Below are 25,643 nucleotides of genomic sequence, written 5' to 3' on the forward strand. Positions count from 1 at the left end.
TGTTCTACTTTCTTCTCCTTCTCTACAAAATGTAGCTGTAAAAGTGGTGGGCGATGACGTTTTTGAGTACCGATTCATGAGAAAGTAAGAATATATCAGCGTTTAATTGGCAAAACTTTTTTTTTTTTTTTGAAAAGGGCTAATATCAGCTGATATAATTAATTGCCCGGGCCTTAATAAACACGCTCTAATAAAATAGAATAAATAAGACATTGTTCATAAAAACAAGACACACACACAGGCGTTGTTTTGTCAAAGTGAAGTGTAATGTCATGTTAACTTACCGTAAGCTTTCTACATCCGACTTCACCCCTCCCACACCCAAAACATATTTTCAGCTGTTTACTCTTGGAGACAAAAAAAAAACAAATTGTGATCGATTGCTACGTGTAATGCATTCAGAACATCATTCAGTCAGACTTCTTTGGAAAGAAAGAAAGAAAGAAAGTATATATATATATATATATGTATAAAAAAGTCTGCATATATCAAGATATTTGGCAACATGAATACATATTTGGAGACAATCAGCAGCATCAATCAAATACCCCTTGCTTTCTTGGCTGGGTGTTTTTTTTTTTTTGCACTGTGTCGAAATGAAAATATTTTACTTTCGCTGACAGGTAGATTGTTAAAACAAACACACAAAAAAAAAAAAAAAGACAATCAATTTGTTTCACTATACATTCCTGGCGCTCTCGCTTACACACACACACACACACACACAGAGTGCAAAATAAAACATATCATTCAGTCAAGCAAAAATCATTCACATGTAATTGATTTACAGGTAAAGTACCTTTAAGGCAATGTGAACAACAGTGAACAAATGATACAATGCAAGTATTGCCAAAGTAAGATGGACGAAAAGCACACTTAAAGGTGCATTTTGCTCAAGTCGGAGGTCAACTTGTTTGAAATAAAGAAATAAAACGCATCCCCTCGCACCCTATTAAAGTGTCATGGTTAGCACCGCCACCGATTCAAAGAACAAAAAGAGCCGCCGGCCATCCCGTTGTTTTTCCCTCTAGGTGGTTAAAGGGCAATTGTGTGCAATTCCTGCACTTTTGCCGCCATCTTATCTGCTACACTCGTTTCTTTCATCAAACACGTTATGTATATAGAATGATAGAAATATATAAAACGCCGCCAACGTCAGTAGTGGGGCGGCACCAGGTGGCGCTCTCCCCGGCTTCTGATCATTGCGTGGGGCTCGGCGGGTCCGCTTCCTCGCCACGCTTGGCTCCCGCGAGTTCGTCCAGGTGTCGCCACAGCTCGGCGTGCTCCGTCTCCCGCTTCGTGACCCTAAGCAGAGCACGCGCATGAGGACGGGCCGCCACCGCCCCCCCCCCCCCCCCCCTCACCCGCGCCAAACCACATACATCTCTACTCACTTCTGTTTTTCCGCTTTGTAGGAATTCGCAAGTTGTAAAAACAGATCGCTGTTCATTTTCATGAAGGTCTTCAGTATGTCAAAGACGAGAGACACGATGGGTCTGGGGGGGGGGGGGGGGACATTTGCGCGGTTAGGGTAGCCCCAATTCACAGCTCGACACAAACATCGGTGTGCGGCGCCACCTACTGGTTCCATTGGTCCTTGGAGAACGTGTACAGGTTCGAGAAAACCAGCGGGAGGATAACGTGGCAGTTCAGACAGATCAGACTCATGATGTGTTGGTTCTTCCAAAAGTAACAAGCTCGCTCCACCACCTGGCGCACACGTGGACATTCTTTAGAGTCGCGTCAACATCGCTACGGCTAACGCTAGCAATCGGGGTAAAATCCCATTCAATTTGTGCGTTGACTTTCAGTTCATTTAACGTTCCTTTAGCGCCACAATTATTTATTTTATTTTTTTTAACGCACGATTTCTTGGAAAGCGTTTACTGGGGGGGAAACGCAGCAGACACGTCCACGTCAAAATGTAGCAGTAATAAATGTCATAATAATGCATATATTTTGTGGAGACTGGGGCCAAGCTGTATTTTGCAATTTTAAAAATGTGGAGAATTTCACAAGTTACTTCATGTTAAAGATTAGATGGCTCTTAATATAAAAAAGAAAAATCACAAAGTGCAATTATGCCATCTAGTGGCAGAAAAATGTCCTCAACACAAATCAATATTGCACTCGTTTTTTTTACAGTACAGTAAAAAAAAAAATTTTTTACTCAAATTTATGAATTATTATGAAATTACTGTATCAATAACTGAAAGATGCAGCCATATTCCTATTAGTTAAAAATATATTTCCCACTTTTATGTTAACTAGAGTATCACTTTTTTTATTGTATTTACAACAGATATAAAATTTGCGATTAATCGTGAGTTAACTATTGAAGTCATGCAATTAATTACAATTAAATATTTTAATCGCCTGACACCCCTTAAAAAAAAAAATATATATATATATATATATATATATATATAAAGCATCAAAATCCAACCGTTTTTATTATCCATCTCAGGGGGCGGCCATTTTGCCACTTGCTGTCGACTGAAAGTGAAATCACAGTTGCTCGGGGATCAGGTAATGACCAGACCAATCGCGTGTCATCCCACAAACGTCACATGACCAAACAAGTGAGCCGTCGTGGTCGGCCATTACCTTGAGCGCTGCGCAACCGTCGACAGCAAGTGGCAAAATGGCAGCTGGTGTGCTTCCAGTTTGGAGGCGATGGGGAGTCGCTCACCTGGAAGTGAGGACTGGCGATGCAAGCGGCGATCTTCTCGAAGAGCGGCTCCTGGACCTGGACGAACTGAGACGGCTCGATGACATCCAGTATCTGCTCCACCTCGCTCAGGATGATCACCTCCTTCCGCGTGCACGTCTTGGGCCAGTATTTGAGCAAGCCTCTGATAATCTGAGAAAAAAAAAAAAAAAAAGGACATATGGTGTATATAAAAAGTCTACACACCCCTGTTCAAATGCCAGCTTTTTGTGATGAAAAATCAAGACCAGGATTCATGGTTTTTATCACTTATTCCACCATTAATGTGACATGACCGTGTTCAGAATCAACCAATCACATTCAAATATGTTAAATGGCAGTCAACTCATGCTTGCCACATTCAACTCATTCACTGCCATTGACAGCAATAGACGTCAAAAATTAATTTGAACTATTTCTTAGTTAGTTTAACTTTATTTTTCCATTTTTATTAACAAGAGTATGAAAACCTATAATTTTTTTGGGACATTTAGAACAGATATAAAATTTGTGATTAATCGTGAGTTAACTAGTGAAGTCATGCGATTAATTACGATTCCAATTTTTAATTGCCTGATGCCCCTATTTTTTAATAATCTTTTCTTTTTTTTCTATATACATTTTTTTAAGGAAAACATTATTAAAAATTAGGGGCGTCAGGCGATTACAATTTTTAATCATAATTAATCGCATGACTTTACTAGTTAACTCACGATTAATCACAGATTTTATATCTGTTCTAATACAATAAAAAAAAATCTAGCTTTTCATACTCTTGTTAACAAAAGTGGGAAAAAATGTTTAACTCATAGAAATAGTTCAAATGAATTTTTGACGTCTATAGCCGTCAATGGCAGTGACTGAGTTAAAAGTGATTAACCCCCAAATTTCAGATGTTCTAGTAGGTTTTTACATATTTTTTTTTTACTAACACAGTTTATGAAATATTAGACAGCAAAAAAAGTCAACAACAGATGAACTTTAATTGGGTTTAATGAGAGCCATACAGGAAATGGGAACGTTTTGAAATGACTTTCCTTGGTCTCACCCTTTCTGTATCCCCCTAACCTTTTTTGAACAGGGGCGCGTGCATTTTCCATATCCAGCGTTTACTCGAGTAATTTACTCGCGTTACTTCGCTTCATTTTGAACAATCATACACCAACTTACATGTTCGGTGCAAGCGGCCTCTTTCTTAATGAACTGCACGATACAGTAGATCAGCTGTGATGGGAGGAGACACACAATTGTCAGCGTTAGTCACAGTTATTTTGCGGCAGTACAGCGTTAGTCACAGAGTTATTTTACGGCAGTAACGTAAATGTGTGTGCGTGTTTCGCGTTCACCGGGTCGCGTCGCCACGGCGCTTGTGCCCGACAACTCATACATGTCAACCCATAAGATTTGTCCGTATTTCTTACGGATTTTTAAGTGTTGCAAAAGCATACGGGCGTATTTGGAAATGAATACGGATTTAACTGTTTTAATGAAAATAATAATATTAGTATATATTGCTTACCCTTTTTAAATGTATTTAGTATTTACTGTCGGCTACGTGCTACACGTGTGCATAAACTCGATTTAAACAACAACCGGTCACAAAATCTCGTCTATCGCGCGAGACTTCGAACAGTTTCCTGACATGCGCAGTTAAGAAATTTGTGTTAGCGCGAAAATTGCGAGTCGTTCGCAGTGGTTGAGAAAATGGGGGACAGGCCGGCCAAAAAAACAAGATACACCGGACGTTTTCGTTCGGAATGGACGGATTTATTTAAGGTAATTGGTCCGTCAAAACTTGGAGAAGAGTATGCATCATGTTCGCTTTGTTCACGGGACATTAAGGTTGCGGCATCTGGCATTTACGATGTCAAAGAACATTTGAAATCAAAGTTGCACGAGAGAAATGTGAAGCAACAAAAAAGTCAACCGTCCCTGTGATATTTAGAAATCTGTTTTTTCTTTGTGCAATAAAATGTCATTTGGAACAAGATACTGTCAATGTCTTCATATAAGAAAGAAAGTAAGGTAAGATTAATGTTATTGCATGAAACAGCTTTAGTATTGATAAAACTGACATAAGGATTTTTATGGGAAAATAAGGATTTTATGGGTTTGTAATACAGGTGGGACCAAATTAGGGTTGACATGTATGCAACATTGGACTAGGAGCAAAAGCACACAAGTGCGGCTTCCTCTGCTCTTCATTCGATGAGGTCACGCGACATTGTGCAATTCAAAGGAGAAGAGAAAAGCGCCGGGAGGGTTCGAACAAACGTGAGGACGGGTCAAGCTATTTCGAGTATTGTTCAAAGTCTTAGCCGGCATTAAGCCCGCGTGGGGTAAACACGGCGTTTGGATGGCGTTGCCAAGACGGCCTTTTGTGGGAACGGGAGGTCGTCGTTAGGCGACGGATTACGGAGGATTTAACAGCTACCAAACAAATAATCCAACAGTTCCGGAAAAGTGTAAAAGCAAAAAAAAAAAAAAAGCACTTCCAGAATCATTCCACGGGGAACGTAGAAAAAAAAAAAAAGTTCACAGGTACAATTTCGAGTCCTTGTAAATAATTCTTCTGGAATCCACGCCGCCGTGGGAACGCTGTAAACAAACTGAGCAGCTCTCTTCCTGACTGGGAGTGACATCGCTGCACAGATTACACACGTCTCGCCTTCCGACAACACCGTGACCGTCATTATACTCAAAGCGCTTATTGAGTCACTGACATGATTTAAAAGGCCTTGCGCTCATATCTGAACTTTTCTTTGCATTGCCAGAAAAACTCCCCCTGAGCTTGTCAGGTGGTCCAAACAAGTCTGAATGTGTGTGTGTGTGTGTGTTGGCGCGAGGACTGGGAGGAGAAATGTCAAAAGAGGTGCAATTGACAAACTGCACTGACTTGTATAACAAAACGGTGTGACAATTTCAACACTACAGGCAAAACCACAAAAAAACAGACTCAAACAGAAGCAATGCTTTTTGGATGTGTGACTCGACTCTGCCATCTAGTGGCGTCCCAGTGGCATCACGCCAAAATCCAGTGACCCAATGTGACAAAGGAAAACGTTTGCAATTCAGCAAATATGACTCAAAGCGAACAGTGACCGACGAACGGGCTTGGACTCATCCGACTCGAGTCGGACTCGTGACTGACCGGCGCGTGGAAGACGGACAGAGACGTCGCCTTGTGCAGCGGGATGAGGACCCGCACCAGGAACTGCTTGTGTTCGGCCTTCAGGGGCTCAGCAAAGCCGTTGATGATGCTGGCGTCGGACACAAAGTGAAAATTAGCATTCAACTCATGGGGAGAGAAATTCAGTCAATGTTCATTTCCTCTCACCACGCCACTGAAAGATTATCGGTGCCGATATTTGGCATTTTGACGGATCTGTGTGGTGAATGCTAGCGAAATTGAGGGTTTTCAGACAATTCTTCACTGCGAAGATCTCTTGAAACCTTTTACGAACCCAGACAAAACCCCAAATGAGCTACATGCGCATGCATTTGTCGCTCAGTGAGATACAGGAACTTTTCTTTTACGGATCTATTTAAATTTCCACTTTCTAAAAAAAATTATGCTGACACCGGGAACTCCCTGCACTTTTTATTTAAAAAAAAATTAAATCAGGAAATTATTTTTGAAATTTTGGAAAACTTTATTTACAGTAGAAAACTTCAGGGAACTATTTACTTGATTAGTTTTTAATTGCGCTTAACACATGCTCATGACCCTGGAAGCTCCCTGCAATTTTTGTTAGAATTTTCAAACAAAACTGTCAATTCTTTATATGTGTAAAATTACTATTTTATTTTTAATTTTGACACTATTTTCGTTTTTACTGCAAATGAATATCGACTTGAAATATCGTATCGGCCTTGAATAAAACATCGGTCTATGACTACTAAAAAGAGATCCTTGGATTTCCATTCCTACAGGAGCTCCACCCCTTTATGATGACATGACGTCATCTAATCCGTCTTTCCTACAGCGTGTCCTCCTTCGTTCATTGTCGCCGGTGTGGGCGGGGCTATAAATACCTCCGTTACCAGCAACATGACTGCCAGCCTCTCGCTCCTCGCGTGACTCATCCCTCTGCCTCGGCTTTCTCACGTCACCCTCGACCCTCATCACCATTGAAAATTGATTTTTGCAGTTGGGATATTGACCTGACCTTATTTGAGCAAATTTTCCCAAAAATCAAGTTCAATGGTGTCTTGGTTTAATTTATTATTTGACTCAAATCATCTTTCTCACTGAAAGGAATGGAAATGCAATTAATCTGTTGTATCCTCCCTCAAAAAACAACCCAATTTTTTTTAAGTGAAAAAAGCTCTTACATTATACTTATTAATTCATTCACTGCCATTGACGGCTATAGACGTCAAAAATTCATTTGAACTATTTTTATTAGTTTAACATTTTTTCCACTTTTGTTAACAAGAGTATGAAAATCTAGAAAATATATTGTACATTTAGAACAGATATAAAATTTGTGATTAATCGTGAGTTAACTAGTTAAGTCATGTGATTAATTACGAAAAATTTTAATCGCCTGACGCGCCTAATTTTAAATAATCTTTTCTTCTTCTTTAAAAAAAAAGAAGTATTTTTTTTCTTCTTAATAATCTTTTCTTTTTTCCTTTAAGAAAAAAAGAAAAGTTTATTAAAAATTAGGGACATCAGGCGATTCAAATTTGCTAGTTAACTTGGTTAAATGATTAATCACAAATTTGATTATCTGTTCTAAATGTAGAATAATTTTTCCCCTAGGTTTTCATACATAGTCTTGTTAACAAAAGTGGGAAAAAATGCTAAACTAATAGAAATTGTTCAAATGAATTTTTGACGTCTATATAGCCGTCAATGGCACTGAATGAGTTAAAAACAGAGCAATGACACAATTAAAAACAATTGAATAATCTCTTTCATCTCTCTCTTTCAGTTGTGCTGCTCAATCAGTATTAGTCGTTCTTCGCAGAGAATAAAGAATATATGCCTGTGAGTATTGTTATATTGTCTGCCTACACGTTGTGTTCAGATATCCACATAGATGCTAAATGCTAGCCCGTGTGCCTCCATGTTAGCAATCGGGTGACAGAGGCTAAAGAAGTGTTTTGTGCTCACCTGCCGAGGACTTCCAGCAGCTCCGTGACGCCATTAAATTGCTCTGTCTCATAGATGAACCTGGAAAACAGGTACTTTATCATTATTATTTTTTATGGCCAGTATTTATGATCAAAATAGGAAGACCAGTACCTGAGGAAGATGTAATTTATCTGCTTGCGGATATAGGCTCGGAGGCCAAGTAGTTTTCTGTAAATGCGGTGCAAAATGATCTTGAGGTATTCCCTCTCTCTGGGGTCCTCGCTGTCAAAACGTTCTAGGAGCTAAACGCACAGAAAGCCGTTGCAGTGGCAGTCCTTGCGGAACACCGACACATGCAGGAAGGAGAGGAGAGGAGAGAGGATCACCTGGAACATGAATTTCTGGTCCACGTAGCGCTTGGCCACGGCGGGCTTGAAATCGGGACTTTCCAGGAAACTCAGGAAGAACTCGTACACCAGCTAGGAAAGAGGCACAACGTTTGTCGACGTCTTGTGCTTTGCGAGACCTCCTGACAAGATGGGGTCTACCTGAAGATGCGGCCAGGAAGCCTCCTGCGGGGGATCGTCCTCTTCCGGGTCAAACTTGGGGTTCTCGCACGGCGGGAGGCATCGGAAGATGTTCTCTGAGATCTGCGGTGAAAGATGAGATGAGCCGAGAGAGGAGTGGAAAGGCGCCGGCGTTCTGCCACCGCACCATCTTAATGGCCTCCGGGTAGAGGGGCTCGATCAGGACCCCTTTGCTGGTGGCCACGTTCTCCACCAGCTCGTTGAGCGCCGCCCGCTTGATCTCCTTCCCGTTCAGGTGGGCCACGCAGTCCAGGAAGTCGAAGGTCACGCAGCACTGCTGCAGCTTCTTGCAGAAGAGGTCGTGGAACTCAGCGGCGGAGGCGTCTGCGTGCCGGTAAACAGTAGGAAACGGGAGCGCTTTTATGACTTAAATTATGTAAAAATGTCACAGAAACCTGGCATTTGAGGGGGTGTTTAGACTTTTGATATCTTCAGTACAGCAAATATTCAAATAACTCAGTCATGTGACTTGAGACAGCTTTTTTTTTTTAAATAAAAGGTTCATACATTTAATAAAATATATATATATGTATATTTTTATAGTGCTGCCAAAATAAGAAAGTAATTTAAATTATTTAAAGCGTTTAAAAATAAATCAACTCAGTTTTAAATTAATTCCAAGATTTTACTTAAAGCTACTAAATGCAGAACATTGAATTTCGAATCGCTACTGCCACCTGTGGCCAAAAGGTGAAACTGCACACACCTGTCTTCACTACACGATGTGCATATGATGTCACATCCGCAGACAGAGTGTGGGAAATTCGAACCCGAATCCAGTCGGAAAACTAATGGCCAGAGGCTTGCACGAGTACCCATTGTGAACAGCTAAAATGTTAATCTACTTATTAGAAGATGTTTCAATCCTAAATGGTCAAATAAAAAGGATATTGTAATGATATTTTTGGGCAAATTGTTCCAAAGAGCAGCTTTAAGTAAATCGTTGCAGAATTTTGAGAAAATAGTAGTAGAAAATGTGTAGCGTGTAGCATGGCTTGGAAAAAGGTATTTGATTTGTGATTTTGTCTTTCCCTTTGCCATTCATTCCAATGGGACTTTTCGGGGGACTTTTTTGGGGGAATTGCGTCACCATGGTAACTCGGAATTCCAAGAAAAGTAATGCCGCAGCGAGTCAGATCGAGCCGCATCGTTTGATACCTCATTTGTGCCGGTGCGTTCTACGGTACGGGCCACATTTTTGCGGAAAAATCGATGGAATAATAAAAAAATGGAAAAATTTCCGCGATTTTATTAGGATAGTAAATATGTGCTTGCTTTGCATCGCAAGCAGTAGCTCTGCTACTGTTTTGCTATGCAGCAGTCCCATAACAACAAAAAAGTGAACATTGAGAGTCCCATGCACTTCTCTAGGGACCACTACACCAACTGGTGGCAGGTGTGTGTTGGCTCCCATAACATAAGTTTGTCATGAAAAGACTCAAATTTGGAATATGAAAACATTTTGCCGGAAAATTTCCAGTGTGTTGACCGGAAGATTAATGAATTATCCACCATTTTTTTTTTAAAAAAGCAATTCTCTGTGTGTTGTGTTCTCAGGGATGCTGACTGACCTTTGAGAAGAGGCAGGGGCATTAGCTCCACCACAGCGCTCTGGCAGTGGAAGTTTGACGAGCTGGGGGACCTCCTACGGCGCGCCCTGCGGATGGAGCGTCGCACGAAGCCGTCCACCTTCTCCGCGGACGGCACCGAGAAGCTGCTGGTGGGTGAGGACGGGCTGGACGGGGGGAGCATGGTGGTGGTGTCCATGGCGGGGTGGAGGGGTTCACCAAATGTGGGTGATTGGTGCCGCGGAATCACAGATGGGACAAGGTGAGGCGACTATGCGAGGAAGAAAATCTTCTGAGGGACAATGATGTTAAAACACGCACGTTACTCAACGGCCGTCACTGCTGCTCCTGATTTTGGTCCACATCCTAATGATCCTAAAAAAAAAAAAAAAAAAGATCAGGGAGGGGGAACGAGTCTCACCTCGCCGTCTTATTACGCGACTCCGCTCCACTCCGTCTCGCTGGACGAGAAGAATAGGCTTTCCAGGCGGTGGCAACCGAAGAGACAAAATACAACTATTAAATGCTCTTTGTGAGACAAAAGCGCTCTCCGTCCTCCGTGAGTCGTTTTCCGTTTCAATTGCTCATCCAAACGCTGGGAAGGACCATGCCGGAAAATCACGATGTGCTTTTTCACAATAAGAGATCAGACGTGTCAAAAATAATTAGAAGCTGTTGGAACGAGAACACGACAATACTCGATGTATAGTAGAAAAAAAGTTTAAATCAGAAGCGATCTGTTACGACAACTCACAACTCCTTTGAAAAGTGCTCTGAGCCAAATTGATGCTTTATTTTGAAACGACAACACCGGAGGACGTGTGACCTTCTCCTTAACATTTCACTTGATGCATGGATGAGAGCCGTTACTCCTACTGCGGTTGACGCTAACGGATGGATGGAGTTATTCATGCCTTTCTAAATAAACAGTATGGTCATCCTTTAATGATATACAAAGGTTACATTTACACAAAAGAAAAAAATCGACCACGTGTTTTTATTTAGCCGATCATTATGTCAACTCAACTTTATAGAGCACTTTTACAGCTATAAGAAAAATAAATAAAAAATAAATGCTGAGATCGAACATAAAACAAACAGCAAGAAATAATGTAACAGTTAAAATATTGCAAAATGTATTGCGTATTTTATTAATTGTCTATTAATAATTTAAGGGCCAGCAAAACTACCAGGTTATTCAGGGAATTGTAACTACTTGGTTTATCACAAGTAAAGGTTCTAGTAGTTATTAAGTGAACTTCATAGTCAGCAAATTTAAATAAATTCTTGTTATAATGCGGTTAAAAGAAATCAATAGTGATTAGGCTACCAAATTAGCTTTTGTAGTCAAATTAAAATGATAAAGTATTTGTTTAGTTTACAGTGGGGATGCAGTACATGTAAATGTGCGTAAAATATATAGGCAGTCGAGTGTTTTTGTATTACACACTTATATTATTGTCTGGAAATAAAAAGTCATTGTTATAATTTTGTTGTAAAAGCTGTAACAACCTTGGCTGTATAGGTCAGTTCTGTTTTTGAAGTCTTGACTCTTGACAAAGTTTGGCAGTTTTAGTATGCCCCTCACTGGCCAAGTTTGGCTATTGCATTTAGAGGTGTGAACCCCTTTTGCTAGGGTCAAGGGTTAAAAACAGCAGTTGTGTCGTGCTATATTCTCTTTTAGTTTTATGGGGGGAATCAAATTGTTATTAGACTTTTCCTTAGTGGCTTACTTGTTCCAGACAACAAATGAGGAAATCGATTAAGCTTCAATTTTGGTGTTTTTATTAAAACCAAACAAAAATCAAATAACGAGTTTTATTTATGTTTATCTGTTCCCAAACCTGTGTAGTGTTGGAACACACTGGTACCAATCCCTCGTGGGGGAAAAGGTGAGTTTGTTTTAAATTAAATAGCCTATATACTGGAGCTCATTCAACACAGATTGGATGAATTGTACACCATGCAGACACTTGCACCTTGCACACATAGGCCTACAACGTAAAAAGATTTTATCAACAATGGTATTCGCCAGTGAGGTTAACTTTTTTTGTGTCTATTAATTAGATTGCTCAAGACAAATGGGGCATCAACACAAATTGCGCATTGCTTCACTCGCCGCAATTTTGCTTTCTATAATGTCCAACAGCCACTTCTCCGTGAACTCAGTCCTCCCGGGTTTGTGCATCAGCCTGTTGGACTCTACGACAAAGTGGACGTCGATAGGCTCGGTTGGCGGTCCGATTTTGGAGACATCCATCACGAAGTAGACGCCAGCAGCAGTGGGGATCGGCACCTGTGGCGACGGTGTGCTAAAGTTCGCCAGGTAATGGTAAGACGTCTGGTCCTCCTCTTCGGTCCAGTAGAGAAAGTGTAGACTATAAATCCAACATGGGTTCAGATGCCATGTCTGGATTAACTCCGCAATCTGCACTTTGCCCATTTCCACTGTGAAGTCTTTGGCAGCCACCCAAAGCATTTTTTTTTTAAAAGTCATTCGACAACTAGTTAACTGACTCATTTACAATATGTAAAAAGATAACGCATTTACAAGTTTTCACATGCTCGTCGTTGTCGATGACATAATGATTTGGTTTTTGTTTTAAAGGGCGGGCACGTGACGTTTTGGTCTATAAATTAGTTTAATTGATGCTATCATTAAGTAAATCAACCTGTTGTTACGTGTCTGATCTTTCGGCTCCTTAATTTAATTTAGCGATGCGGATCGCTAGATTACACAGAAATGTCATCAGAACAATACGTAGATTAAACCAGATTTACATAATTTACATATATTGTTGTGTAACTAATCTCTATCCATTTTAATTGTTAAACAACATGTAATTTACAGTCCTAGTCGGACTATACATGTTGGGTGTGTTTTATGATTTAACGTTATTTTCCTTTTTGGGACTGGATTTAAATCCATGATGTAGCCATCGTACGTTTTTTTTTTTTTTTTAATCATTCCATCGTTATTTTTATTTTTTTTAACAACAACGGAAGTGCCGTCTTATACGTAATTTCCTGTCTTTTTCCTGTTTTCAATTTAGCGCTAACCATGCTAGCAGCACAGAACTGAATGAACGCTCTTCGTTTGTTCTTGTTTTATCAGGTAATTCCAGACTTTGTTGTGAGTTTAGCAATCGTGTGTAATTAAAAAGCTGAGTGTCGATGCCTTATTTACGAGTTGACATTTAGTTTGCGTTTGCCACTGCGGTTTCGCCGTCTTTTGACATTTGTGCGTTTCCCATTGCTGTAGAGAGTGACGTCATCATGAATGTCTCTCCGCAGTGGTTTGACTTGGTCCCAAAACGACATCCTGTAGTGTCAAAATTGAATTGCTTCTCTTAGCACAGCCTTCTTCTCAATAATATCCACCAGCCACTTGTCGGTGAAGCGAGTCCTCCCCGGCGTGTGTACTAACCTATGAGACTCCACAATAAAGTGGACTTTGACAGGTTCAGTTTGTGGTCCAATTTTCGATACTTGAACGGCGAAGTAGACGCTAGCCGTTCCCTGAATGGGCCTCTGCGAGGACGGACTGCTGAAGCGAGCCCTGTAGTGGTAGTAGGTTCGACGTTCATCGTCTGACGAGCAGAGGCAGTCCAGACTGTAAATCCAGGGCGGTTTCAGCTCCCATGTCCGAATATATTCCCCAATCTGCGCTTTGCCAACTTCCACGGTAAAGTCTTGGGCTGCGACCCACTTGATGTGGTCTTCGGGTTGGTCGCGGTCCCTCTCGCGCAGGATTTTGACAAGTTCACTCAACTCCGCGGGTAAATTCGGTCGAGATGGAGGACAATGATCATCCATGTTGTCAGAGGTTTTAAGTCTGTAGTCAAAGGAAGCAACGCGTTCATTTGCTTGCTCTGTTTCCATGACTACCAATATCATTAGAAATGTGACAGAGCCCCCTATTGGCCTCTCTTTTATTGCAACAACAACTTCATTTAGTTGCAACTTTCAGACTGTATTCTGCTGGGATGGGAATTATTAACCCGTGTCCTGTCCACTTTTGCTCTCAGTGATCTGGCAAACGCATGTCGCGGATCAGGAGCACACTAGACAGCGTCACCAAGGCAGTAGGCAGCACCGACCTCATCTCCAAGTTCTCCCGTCTCAAACCTGGCACTCCTGCGGTGGACGGCGCTCATGCTGAAAAGATTCTGCTCAAAGCCGAGAAGGTCGCATCGAAGAACCCGGATGTCTCGCGGCCTCCCGAAGCCACCATAGGAGATGCAGACGGCGAGGAATGTGCAGCAGAAGATGACAAGAAAGTTGAAAAGCCATTTGTCGCTGCCAAGAGTTCCAACTCTGGTTCTGAGACGTCTGTACCCGTCTCGTCATTAAAGCACACAGCGCAGCTCTTCCACCCAACTAACATGGATGAGACATATAAGACTTTAGCCCAGCACATCAACGGTTACTTTGGCATGAGCGCGCGGGGCGAAGAAGGGGAAAGCATGCAGCAGCAGCAAAGTGCAGACCATATCCCGGTTTTGTCTCCAGACCTCAGTCACCCGGAAGCGACGCCGCCATCTGACTCCCCCGCAACAGAAAGCACGACTCCATCTGCCCCGGTTCTGTCCAGCTCCCCCAAAAAAGGCTTCACCCACTATCTGTCCTACCCTCGTCCAAGTGTTCAAGCTTTCGTGGGGAACTACATCGCTCCACTGGTTCCCAAATTCCGAGCGGAGGCCAAAAGCGTTGAGAAAGACAAGCTCCCGACCACCAGTGTCGTGGAGGCTTCTGTGGAGAAGGTGGAGAGCGAAGATCCGAAGGCAGATGATGCCAAGCAGCAGCAACTTTTAGCTCAAAGGGAGAAGGTAATCACAAGTTCTCTTAAGACTTAGTGCAAAAATGATCATGCCCATGTATTGCTTTGCAGATAAAGGCCAGGGTGAGTGTTGACAACAGGACCAGAACCCTCGTGAAAGGCCTCCACAGAGTCAACGACGTCCAGCTCCTCACCAGTCGGGTGGAGGAACTCAGCTGTCACCTGCTGGAGTTCCCGGAGACGTGCGGCGTGGCCATCAAGGTAAGCAGGAATCCATTTCTAAAAGTCTTTAGTCATTTCTGATTCCCAACAGTTTTTATTTATTTATTTATTTTTTTCAGGAGAAAGTTATTCCATGCCTGCTGCGTTTACGGCAGGCCACAGACCTCCGCTTGCAGGCTGCTGTGAGAGAGTCACTGGCGCTGGTCGGCTACACGGCGCCGGTGAATGGCAGAGGGATCCGGGTCCTGGCCATAGATGGAGGGGGCACAAGGTAGGGCTGGACGATTAACCGACATTTTATTGCGATTTGGATTTTGGCTTCTCTCGATCATAAAAACAGAATGATTGAAGAAAAAACGATTTACAAGTTCCCTACGTTGTGAAAGGACCCTGAATGCACCATGTAGCTTGTAGCTAGCCCAGGGCGAATCCGTGTGATTCTGCCGCCCCTAATCGTCCTTTAAGCTGTTTCATGACACGCCTGTTGGAGTTAACGGTAAAACTAAAAACACGATAAGGAGAATTACATACAGTGTGTATTAAAATACAAAACATGCTTCGTTTTTAACATACCGCGAGGCTAGCGCTAATGCTAATGCAAGTGAATGGAGGATCAGATTCAAATGCTAACAGTAAGTTCATCGGGAGTAATAGTCCTTCAAATAACAAATATTCCCACACAAATGCTGTGGAAACACATACCCACAGGTAAAATAGCACTACTCAAAGGCACAAATTCTTCCCAATTTGTGAAGAACAAGTTATTTTAATAGAATTCAATCGCAACTTTCTTCTGTTCTCTTTGTAAGCATGTACACTGTAGATGCACGGCACCACACTGCCCCTATGTGGCCAAAACGCGCAGGAACACCAAGTTTTTTTTTGTTGTAATTACTGTTTCACTTTTTTCTGTAACTGTTTTTAAATGTAAAGATTCACAGAATTTTCTTTTACGCAAAATTCAAAGATGCAAATATATCCAAGGTCTTTTGTTTGTTCATACCAACACACATTTCCACATGACATAGCACAAAATCCAATCCCCGACGTCCCAGGTTAGCCCACTAAGTCCCAAGACTTGTGAAAGTAACATAAGATAAAATAAATATGATAAAGTGGGTAATGTTATGCTTAAGTTTGAAAATAATCGTGATTATTATTTTTCAAATAATCGTCCAGCCCTAGCACAAGGCATCAAATAATATAGAAAAATACCTCCTCCCAAACATTCTCATTTGTTCACATGTTGCTTTTTGTACACAGAGGACTACTGGCACTGCAGACCCTCCTCAAACTGGAGAACCTGACTGGAAAACGAGTCCACCAGCTCTTCGACTACATCTGTGGAGTCAGCACGGGTATTACGTCATCATCCCGACGTGTCAAATATCATCTTGCATCAGCAAGCTTCTCTGTTTACTTTTAGGCGCCATCCTGGCTTTCATGCTGGGGGTTTTTCAGATCCCCCTCGAAGAGTGCGAGCAGATGTACATGAAGTTGGGCTCGGACGTCTTCAAGCAGAACGTCATCGTCGGCGCCGTCAAGATGGGCTGGAGTCACGCTTTTTACGACAGTGAAATCTGGGAAAAAATCCTAAAGTTAGCTCTTAGTATTAATTTGACTTCAATTCTAAGCCATCTTGCCCTAAATATATATATTTTTCTTTAGGGAACGCATGGGCGAGGGGCGCATGATAGAAAGTGCCAGAGATCCAAACTGTCCCAAAGTAAGTCAAATGAGATGTTCTTATGCCTAAATAACACACATGGGACAAATAGCATGAAGTCATTAAACTCGCTTTTTGACATTTGCACACAATAATAACTCATTCACTGCCATTGACTGCTATAGACATCCAAAATTAATTTGAACTATTTCTATTAGTTTAACATTTCCCCCCCACTTTTGTTAACAAGATTATGAAAACCTAGAATTGTTTTAAATTGTACATTAAGAACAGATGTAAAATTTGTGATTAATTGTGAGTTAACTAGTGAAGTCATGCGATTAATTACAATAAAAAAAATTAATTGCCTGACGCCCAGAATTTTTAATAATCTTTTCGTTTTTTTCTAATTGCATCAGGTGATTAACATTTTTAATTGTAATTAATTGCATGACTTTAATAGTTCTAAATTTTCATACTCTTTTGACAAAAGTGGGAAAAAATGTTAAACTAATAGAAATGGTTAAAATGAATTTCTGATGTCGATAGCTGTTAACGGCAGTGAATGAGTTAATTACGATAAAAAATTTAAATCGTCTGACGCTCCTAGTTCTTTAATAATCTTTTCTTTTTTTTTAATCGCGTCAGGCGATTACATTTTTTAAATTGTAATTAATCGCATGACTTCTATAGTTAACTCACGATTAATCATACATTTTATATCTGTTCTAAATGTACAATAAACATTTTTTTCTAGGTTTTCATACACTTGTTAACAAAAGTGGAAAAAAATGTTAAACTAATAGAAATAGTTAAAATGAATTTTGGACGTCTATAACCGTCAATGGTAGTGAATGAGATAAACATAGTAGACTGCCTCGGGAGAAATGAGGAAAGCTTTTGTGTGCACAAGGTGCATTCAAGGACTACCATCAAAATAGGACATGTCAAATGCAGATGGGAAAAAAAAACTATACTGCCACCACTGCGCTTCCATGAGATGGCGACAAAATCCCAATTTTCTTGTCATGCTTTTTTTTTTTCCCCCTAAAAAGAAATGTCTCTCAGTATCCAATTTGTCCACCAGGTGTCAGCGGTAAGCACACTGGTGAACAGGGGCCTGCCTCTGAAGGCCTTTGTGTTCAGGAACTACAGGCTGATGCCCGGAGTGAGGTCGCACTACCTCGGAGACTGCAAATACAAAATGTGGCAAGCCATCAGGGCGTCGTCTGCAGCGCCAGGCTACTTCCAGGAATACGTGCTTGGGAAAGATCTCCATCAGGTATGACGAGGAGCTCAAGACAAACAAATACTACACCATATTGAGGCAAAATTAGTCATGCCTTTATTTTCTCTCCGCTGACATTTTTTTATGCTTGTGTGCGCGTCAAGTTAACAGCACTGGAAAATTTGCGAATGTTCAACTGTGTGTTATGCGCCACATTCCACATGGAGCCGAGGAGCATTTCATTGACAATTTAAGCAGCCGCAACCGCCCACCGCCCTCGCACCCCTACTCCAGTTTTCAACACAAAGGGCAATATAGTAACATTTCATGCTGACAGCGTCTGCAGCAATAAATAAATAAAAATGAGAGCAGAGCGTTTTTATTTATATTTAACTCTATATATTTATTTTTGTATTTATTTCCACTTTTTGTAATTACTTGAATCTCATTTTGTATTGTTTTATTTTTACTTTATTTATATATATTTTTTAACCCCAGCCATTTTTACTGAAGCAACCCCCTTCACTCCCGGCCGGCAGTTTTACTGGATTTTGACTGATTTTGCAAGGCCCACAGAATGTTGTGTTCCATTGCTATAAAAACATGGAACCTACCAAACGAAAGATGAAAGTCTCTTCTTTCATCAGGAAAAAAAGTATATTTCTATCTGTTTCTGTTTTGCAGCTATTAGCATTAGAATATAGCTACGTTTCATCGTTATTCACAGATCTGTTTAGAACTGTGGGTAAATCAGCTTGTTTTCAACATGGCCCTGGTCAATCTCTTTTGCTCTGCTGCCAGCTGCTGGCCGTTTTTGTAATAACTACCATTTCTTCAACTGTTCTCTGCAGTTCAGAGACTGCATCAAAGCCTTCTGTATGCTCTAGCATTCAAAAAACAAAAAAAAACATTAAAAACGTATAAATACGTCTTTGGGACACGTAAAACATTTAAAATAGATAAATAGTTAATTATATTTTTTATATCTGTTTTTATTTTCACTTTCATTTATTTATGTATTTATTTATTGATTATTTTGCCGTTTTTAGTCCTCCATAGGGAGGAGGCACTTGATTTGCGGCCAGCTTTTTAGAAGCACAACTCTCCAGCATCTCTTTCATATTGGTCTTGCAGGATGGAGGCCTCCTGATCAACAACCCCACGGCGTTGGCCATCCATGAATGTAAGTGCCTCTGGCCGAACACGCCGCTGCAGTGCGTGCTCTCGCTGGGCACCGGACGACACGAGGTGGCGGGAAAAAACGGCAGTCACGGCACCACCTACACCAGCCTCAAAGCCAAGCTGACCAACGTCATCAGCAGTGCCACTGATACAGAAGGTACAATAGGAATTTATATGTATTAGGGATAGGCCGATTATAGGCTGGGCTGATTATTGGCAATATCGGCATCGGCCATTTTGAAGAATCACGCAGCCGATAAGAGATAAAAAAAAATACTTCTGGGAACTAATTCTTAAAATTTTCAGAGATGCTGCTGACCCTGGGAACTCTCTGCACCTTTTGTTTTTGTTTGGAATTAAAACTAAGATGAGTAAAATGTTAATATTTCAGATATTTTATTTACTGTAGAAAACAAATGGGAGCTATTTGCTTAAGTTTTTAATTTAACTTTGGGAGACCCCCGAACTTTTTGTGAGATTAAAAAAAATAATAATAAAGAGCTGGAGTTTGGATTTTGTCATATTTTGATGCCAATATTTTACCGTTTAGTAAAAATGAATATCGGCTCCAAATATCGGTTATCGGCATCAACCCTGAAAAAAACATATCGGTCTATCTTTAATACATATATACGAAAACCATGACTGATTGCCCCCCAAATTTACGCGTACATGTGCACACATGCTAATCGTAGTCTGAAAATATTATAATATCATTCCAAAAATAAAATCCCACGTATCTTAGCTCAATCAAGTTGCACGTTCCCCATCCATGCGTTGTTCAGAAGTGCACTCCATGCTGGACGCCCTCCTGCCTCCGGACACGTACTTCCGCTTCAACCCTCACATGAGCGAGGACGTGCCGCTGAACGAGCACCGCGTGGACAAGCTGAATTTCCTCATGGGCGAGGGCGAGCGCTACCTGGAGCGCAACGACGCCAAGCTCCGCAAGGCGGCTGGCGTGCTGACTCGGGAGAAGGGCGGCATCCAGAGACTGGCCGAGTGGGCCAAGCTCAAGGCGGACATGTACGAGCGGCCCCTTTTCACGTCCAAACTTTAACGAGTCTGGTGAGGTAAGACGACTCCAAGAGTTTGTTGACGGGTAACAAAGTTGTACAGTTATTTGGCATGTGAATTGTTACTTAAAGACGGATTTTAATATTAACTCATTCACTGCCATTGACGGCTATAAACGTCAAAAATTCTTTTTAACCAATTCTATTAGTTTAACCTTTTTTTCCCACTTTTAACAAGATTATGAAAACCTAGATTTTTTTTAATTGTACATTTAGAACGATTCAAAACTTTAATCGCCTGACGAATTTTTAATAAAAAAATTTTTCAATTCATTCGCTGCCATTGACGGCTATAAACGTAAAAATTCATTTGAGCTATTTCTATTTAATTTTTTTCCCCACTTTTGTTAACAAGAGTATGAAAACCTAGAATTTTTTCACTGTTAATTTAGAACAGATATAAAAATTTGTGATTAATCGCGAGTTAACTAGTAAAGTCATGCGATAAATTACAATTAAAAAATGTAATCGCCTCTTGCCCCTAATTTTTAATAATCTTTTTTTTTTTTATGAATTTATGGCATTGAATGAGTTAAAAGTATGATAGTTACTAGCATGCATTGACATTACACATTATGAATGATTAGCTGTGTGGAGCTCAATTCTCATTGATGTGTTATGAAAAAAAATGCCAGTATGATCATTGTTGTTGTTTTTTTTTTTTTTACAAATCTGTAAATACTGTTAAAGGAGTTAACGTACAATATTGCACAATAAGACATCATCATGATTGCCTGTTTCTAGCACCAAACCGGAAAAAGAGACATCATGCACTTTGGAAGTGTTCATTCTTAACCTCCACACATGTAAATAATGTTTGATGTGCTGTTAATTTGAAATCAAACTTGCTCTTTTAGGCTTTTTCATATTTTGTGGTCATATAAACGATTTCCGAGTTGACAGTTTTTCTTACCTCATTTCAAGTCATGTCTTCGTTTGTCAACTGTGGCTGTCGCTTTAAGATCGTGCACGTACTCGCATGAACGAGAGCCTGACACAGATGCTGCAGTTACGCTTTGGGCCAGAGGTGGCAGTCACGAGTAAAAAAAAGTGACGATCTGCACAAAGATAACCACAACCTTTAGCGTCTTTTTACAGTTACCTGCTTCAAGATTTTAGCACCAGGGGTGCACATACGTAGTGCGCATTCACAATGAAAATAATCAAAGCGCACCAGATCCAAGTCTGTCATTGCGCATTTTGTGTTATTTGGGGGCTACACGACCCGAAAGTCCATTTCACGTAAATTTCCTTACCACCACTAATAAGGATGATATATTTATTCCGCAGCAATGAATAAATTACAGTGTGTTCATTTTGGGATCTTAATTTTTTTATGCATGTTTTGAGTGTCAAGTTTTCCCATTTACTGTTGGAATTAATTAAAAATAATTAGCAATGCAAAAATAGAATGCATAACTTTCTCAATATTTCTCACCGCAAAGTTACACTTTAATCTCTGGAATCGTCTTTAAAAACATGTCTAATAATGTTAATCTTATGTAAATCCATCAACTCATTAAAAAAAAAAATTGAACTATTTCTATTAGTTTAACTTTTTTTTCCACTTTTGTCAACAAGAGTATGAAAAAAATGATTGTACATTTAGAACGGATATAAAATTTTGTGATTAATCGTGAGTTAACTAGTGAAGTCATGCGATTTCATTACGAAAAAATATTTTCTTCTTTTTTTTTTAAAGTAATTTTATTTTTTGTTTTTAATAATCTTTTCTTTTTAGAAAAAGAAAAGATTATCAAAAAATAGGGGCGTCAGGCGATTCCATTTTTTAATCGTATGACTTCACTAGTTAACTCACAATTAATCACAAATTTGATATCTGTTCTAAATGTACAACAACAAAAAAAATCTAGGTTTTCTTACTCTTGTTAACAAAAATGGGAAAAAATGTTAAACTAATAGAAATAGTTCAAATGAATTTTTGACGTCTATTGCCGTCAATGGCAGTGAATGAGTTCATCTGACATTTTAGACCCATACATACCGGTACTTTTAGTAATAATGTGAGATTGGGGAAATAAATGAGCACTGTAACAACCTCTACTAACGTGTCTTATTTTGAGCAGCATAATTCATTTTTGTTGAGTTATATGATCTAGTATATAGCAGCACTTATTTAGAATCATATTCATAGTGATGTAAGCCCAGCCATGCACAATTTGACAACCCTTAAATCCCATCATCGTCACTGTCAAACCTCATTAAAAACGCAAAGTTGTCCTAACCTGGGGAAAATGTTTGTCACCTTTGCACTCTAAAAAATGGAAGAAAAAGTCTTGTCCTTTCAATGTGTTCATCTGCTCGTTCCAACACACCCGGATGACAAAGAGACACGGAGGAAAGGTACGAGCTGTTTTTGAGTGTTATTTAATGTCAAATTAAATCTTTCAATTAACATTTTTTTTTTTTTTTTAAGGCGAAGACGTGCTAAACAAATGAGTTGAAGGTGAGATTAATATGGTCAAGTAGACGGCAGCGTGACAAAGTTACATATCCACACATTCCTCCTTCGTAGTTGTGTGGAGTGGCAAGAGCTGTCTGACTCCTCCCACTTTTTTTTTTTTGCTTGAGTGCAAAAAAAAAAAAAAAGAAGCTGGGCAGAATTGTCTCATGGCGTTCCCTAGCAACTGCTCCACTTCTCAGTTTTATCAATGTGAAATATGTGTGCTTATTTAGCTTAAAAAAAAAAAAGGTTATTTGAGTTAGTGTGAATTTATTCGACACTATTGTCACAATGAAAGTCTGGAGTGTAAACGCTAACAATTCAAAAGCAGGTGTCTGGTCATTGTCAAAAGTTGGCTTACCCGAATACAGTATAACACACACAGACTCGTTCTAAAGTACAGCGTGCAGATCACCCGAGGCCGGAAAAGTCAAACGAAAGTGTTTACTTTGCCATCTTGTAAATGACGAGCTCAATCGTAAGAGGTAGATTGAAGCCAGGAGTGTTGAAAGAGGAGACGCGTCGTCACAAAGCATCACTGTCGGCACGTTGTGCACAGTAGTGTTGCTCAACACATTTCTACCAGTCTCTTCTTGCAGGCGCACACACCTGCAAACACACAAAATGATTTTTGCCCAATGGCCTTGCATCAGTGTCAACACTGTCTGCAGCCCCCCCCCCCCCCCCCAAAAAAAATTCCAGGCTCTCCTGCAGGGTTAGCCCGATTAGACGCTCAGCCTGGATGATGAGTGTCGCTGCATTCAAAATAAATGATGAAACGTTGTTTACGCTTAGATGGTGTGAGCATGCCTCATGGTAAAGTAGACGTCATCATGTTTTCCTCATGACCTGGCACCATTAAGCAGCATCAAATTTACATTTAACAAAAAGAGACAGAAAAAATATGTAATATGGCTCCAACGTGTATTTTTTTTTAATGAATAAAAAATAAATACATTTATAAATGAGCAGGTATATAATAGTTGCTACCCCCCCCCCAAAAAAAGATAAATAAATACAAATATTAATAATAATATCCGCGGGTGCCGAACCGCGAGTATGCGGGTCCACTCAATGTCAGCATGTATTGCTGCATTACCAGTTTCGGCCGCACATTTCAGCGACGTCGCTGTTGCCAGATTTACAAATGCTTACAAAGACTCGTAAAAATGAATTTCTCACTCTATAAGAGTTCACTAAATCGTTTTTTTTTAAAAAATAGGAATAGTACAACATATAGCATCTATAACGCACATTAATTGTCGGTCGCACCAGCGATTGTACGTGTATATTCTAGCAAGTCCGTGTTTTCCCCTCTAGAGGGAGCATTCTTCTCATCATAGACGATCTTCGCCGCTCGTTTTGGCAGCGCGGTGAGTTGGAGGAGGGGGACGAGGAGGTGGGGGAGCGGAGGATCAGTGGAGGTGAGTGCCACAGTCTGCTGCTGCAGTGGCCGAAAGAGGGACGGGACACACGAGCCTCCCTCGCCACCACCACCTTCATCCTCATCCTCATCATCCCCGCCGGCAGCGCGTACGGATCTGGGCCGCGGCAAGGAGGGAGGACGCCGCAGCGCATTTGCAGCACAGTGAGTTTGAACGTCATTTTTCTTTTTTATTTATTTATGAGGAGATGGAGGGTTGCATTTTGCTGGGGAATAATGGTGCAGTGCACGTTGATTCGGCTCCCCGTGACGATGAGTTGGTCCTGCAATATGGAGGGAGATTGTTGTGTTATTTATTCATGATCGTGAGCAGCCCTGCATCACTAGGGATGAAAGGCATTGCGTGGCTCTCCCTGCAGGGCGATGCTTTTTTGTAGTGGAAGTGTGCAGCGGTGGTGGTGGTGGTACACTTGGAGTAGCAACAGCCGCGCTTTCAAGCTTTGCTTCATTGTTGCAAGCCGCCGCCGGCCGGTGCATCCGGGCCATCCGGGCCCAAGGTGCACAAACTGCACGAACCGCACATCCGCCACGGACGCCGCCAGCTGTAGCTCCATTTCTCGACGTGTCATTTCACACGCAGACGGCGCGGATATTAGCCACATGGGCCTTCGTCTCCTTGGCAGATAGATGATGATGCTCTGGTACAATATAGAAGCCTTTTGTTGTTGATCCAACTAAATTGGTGTTTAAGTGTAAGGTCAAGATTGCATCGTATAATCGAGTCGGCCTGGCGATGAGTTGCGTTCACGTCAGTCAGCTTGCTAATAAATTATTTGCATCATGATGAATACACAGTAAAAAAAAAAAAAGAGTACATTTTCACTAGTGTACATATGTGGATTATACTTAACTCATTCACTGCCATTGACGGCTATCGACGTCAAAAATGAATTTGAACTATTTCTATTAGTTTAACTTTTTTTTTGTATGAAAACCTAGAGAGAAAAAAATATTGTAAATTTAGAACAGATTCATCGTTAGTTAACTCGTGAAGTCATGTGATTAATTACAAATGAAAATTTTAATAGCCTGACGGGCCTAGTTTAAAAAATATATATAAAAAAATAAGGGGCATTTAATTGTAATTAATCTATTTTATATCTGTCATAAATGTACAATAAAAAAAATCTTGGTTTTCATAAAAAAATTAATGAAATGGATTTTTTAAAATAGAAAAACTTCACATGAATTTTTGACGTCTATTGTCATCAATGGCAGTGAATGAGTTAATTCTTTCAGCCATTTTCAAAATGTCCCAAACTCCATAATATCAGTCCCTAATTTGCATACACTATTAACGTATGAATCAATCTCTATAGTGCTACTTAGTCATGTACTGTTTGCATGTGTATGGCCACATACAGTATAATGAACTACAAGGACAAAGATTTGCTTATGTTATTTGAGCACGAACAACTCAAAAAAGTCAAATGTGTTTATTGTGGTCAATAGGGGTGTGACAGGAATCGGTTTGAATGGAAGGAAAGTAGTGACTGTAGAATTTACAGTAAATAACTGGCAAAAAAGTTTCCAGCTAATTATCTCATTCACTGCCATTGACTGTTATAGTCGTCAAATATTCATTTTAACTATTTCTATTAGTTTAACATTTTTTCCCAATTTTTGTTAACAA

General features: G+C 40.4%; 3 protein-coding genes across 15 annotated transcripts in view; 2 read left to right on the plus strand and 1 right to left on the minus strand.

Moving 5' to 3' along the window:
• Positions 1–151: 151 nt before the first annotated feature.
• ppp2r5b (protein phosphatase 2, regulatory subunit B', beta) lies at positions 152–10,557 on the minus strand. Of its 2 annotated transcripts, none has more exons than XM_077544181.1 (13): positions 10,370–10,557; positions 9,952–10,237; positions 8,508–8,704; positions 8,342–8,443; positions 8,180–8,272; positions 7,965–8,095; positions 7,833–7,892; positions 5,862–5,970; positions 3,881–3,934; positions 2,693–2,863; positions 1,583–1,710; positions 1,395–1,496; positions 152–1,305 (listed from the first exon to the last, which is right to left on the minus strand). In XM_077544181.1, exons 2-13 carry the CDS (start codon positions 10,145–10,147, stop codon positions 1,200–1,202), a joined length of 1,449 nt encoding a protein of 482 aa, XP_077400307.1. In that variant the 5' UTR covers positions 10,148–10,237; positions 10,370–10,557; the 3' UTR covers positions 152–1,199. The 2 variants fall into 2 exon arrangements, with proteins under 2 accessions (XP_077400307.1, XP_077400306.1); XM_077544180.1 differs by having other exon boundaries at positions 9,952–10,240.
• Positions 10,558–12,118: 1,561 nt separating this feature from the next.
• pnpla8 (patatin-like phospholipase domain containing 8) lies at positions 12,119–21,002 on the plus strand. 2 transcript variants are annotated; one of them, XM_077544179.1, is made up of 10 exons: positions 12,119–12,274; positions 13,977–14,777; positions 14,840–14,989; positions 15,070–15,221; positions 16,214–16,308; positions 16,377–16,548; positions 16,619–16,676; positions 17,704–17,898; positions 18,979–19,183; positions 19,812–21,002. In XM_077544179.1, exons 2-10 carry the CDS (start codon positions 13,992–13,994, stop codon positions 20,084–20,086), a joined length of 2,088 nt encoding a protein of 695 aa, XP_077400305.1. In that variant the 5' UTR covers positions 12,119–12,274; positions 13,977–13,991; the 3' UTR covers positions 20,087–21,002. The 2 variants fall into 2 exon arrangements, with proteins under 2 accessions (XP_077400305.1, XP_077400304.1); XM_077544178.1 differs by lacking the exon at positions 12,119–12,274 and adding an exon at positions 12,982–13,063.
• A 2,956-nt stretch (positions 21,003–23,958) lies between these two features.
• The window catches only part of nrcama (neuronal cell adhesion molecule a), a 39,233-nt gene continuing 37,548 nt past the window's right edge, over positions 23,959–25,643 (plus strand). For all 11 annotated transcript variants that reach the window (XM_077545456.1, XM_077545466.1, XM_077545458.1 and 8 more), the window contains exon 1: positions 23,959–24,154. The gene's annotated coding sequence lies outside the window, so the exon portion shown is untranslated. The remainder of the gene's footprint in view (positions 24,155–25,643) is intronic.

This window comes from Vanacampus margaritifer, chromosome 15 (assembly GCF_051991255.1).
Source record: "Vanacampus margaritifer isolate UIUO_Vmar chromosome 15, RoL_Vmar_1.0, whole genome shotgun sequence".
NCBI lineage: Eukaryota > Metazoa > Chordata > Actinopteri > Syngnathiformes > Syngnathidae > Vanacampus > Vanacampus margaritifer.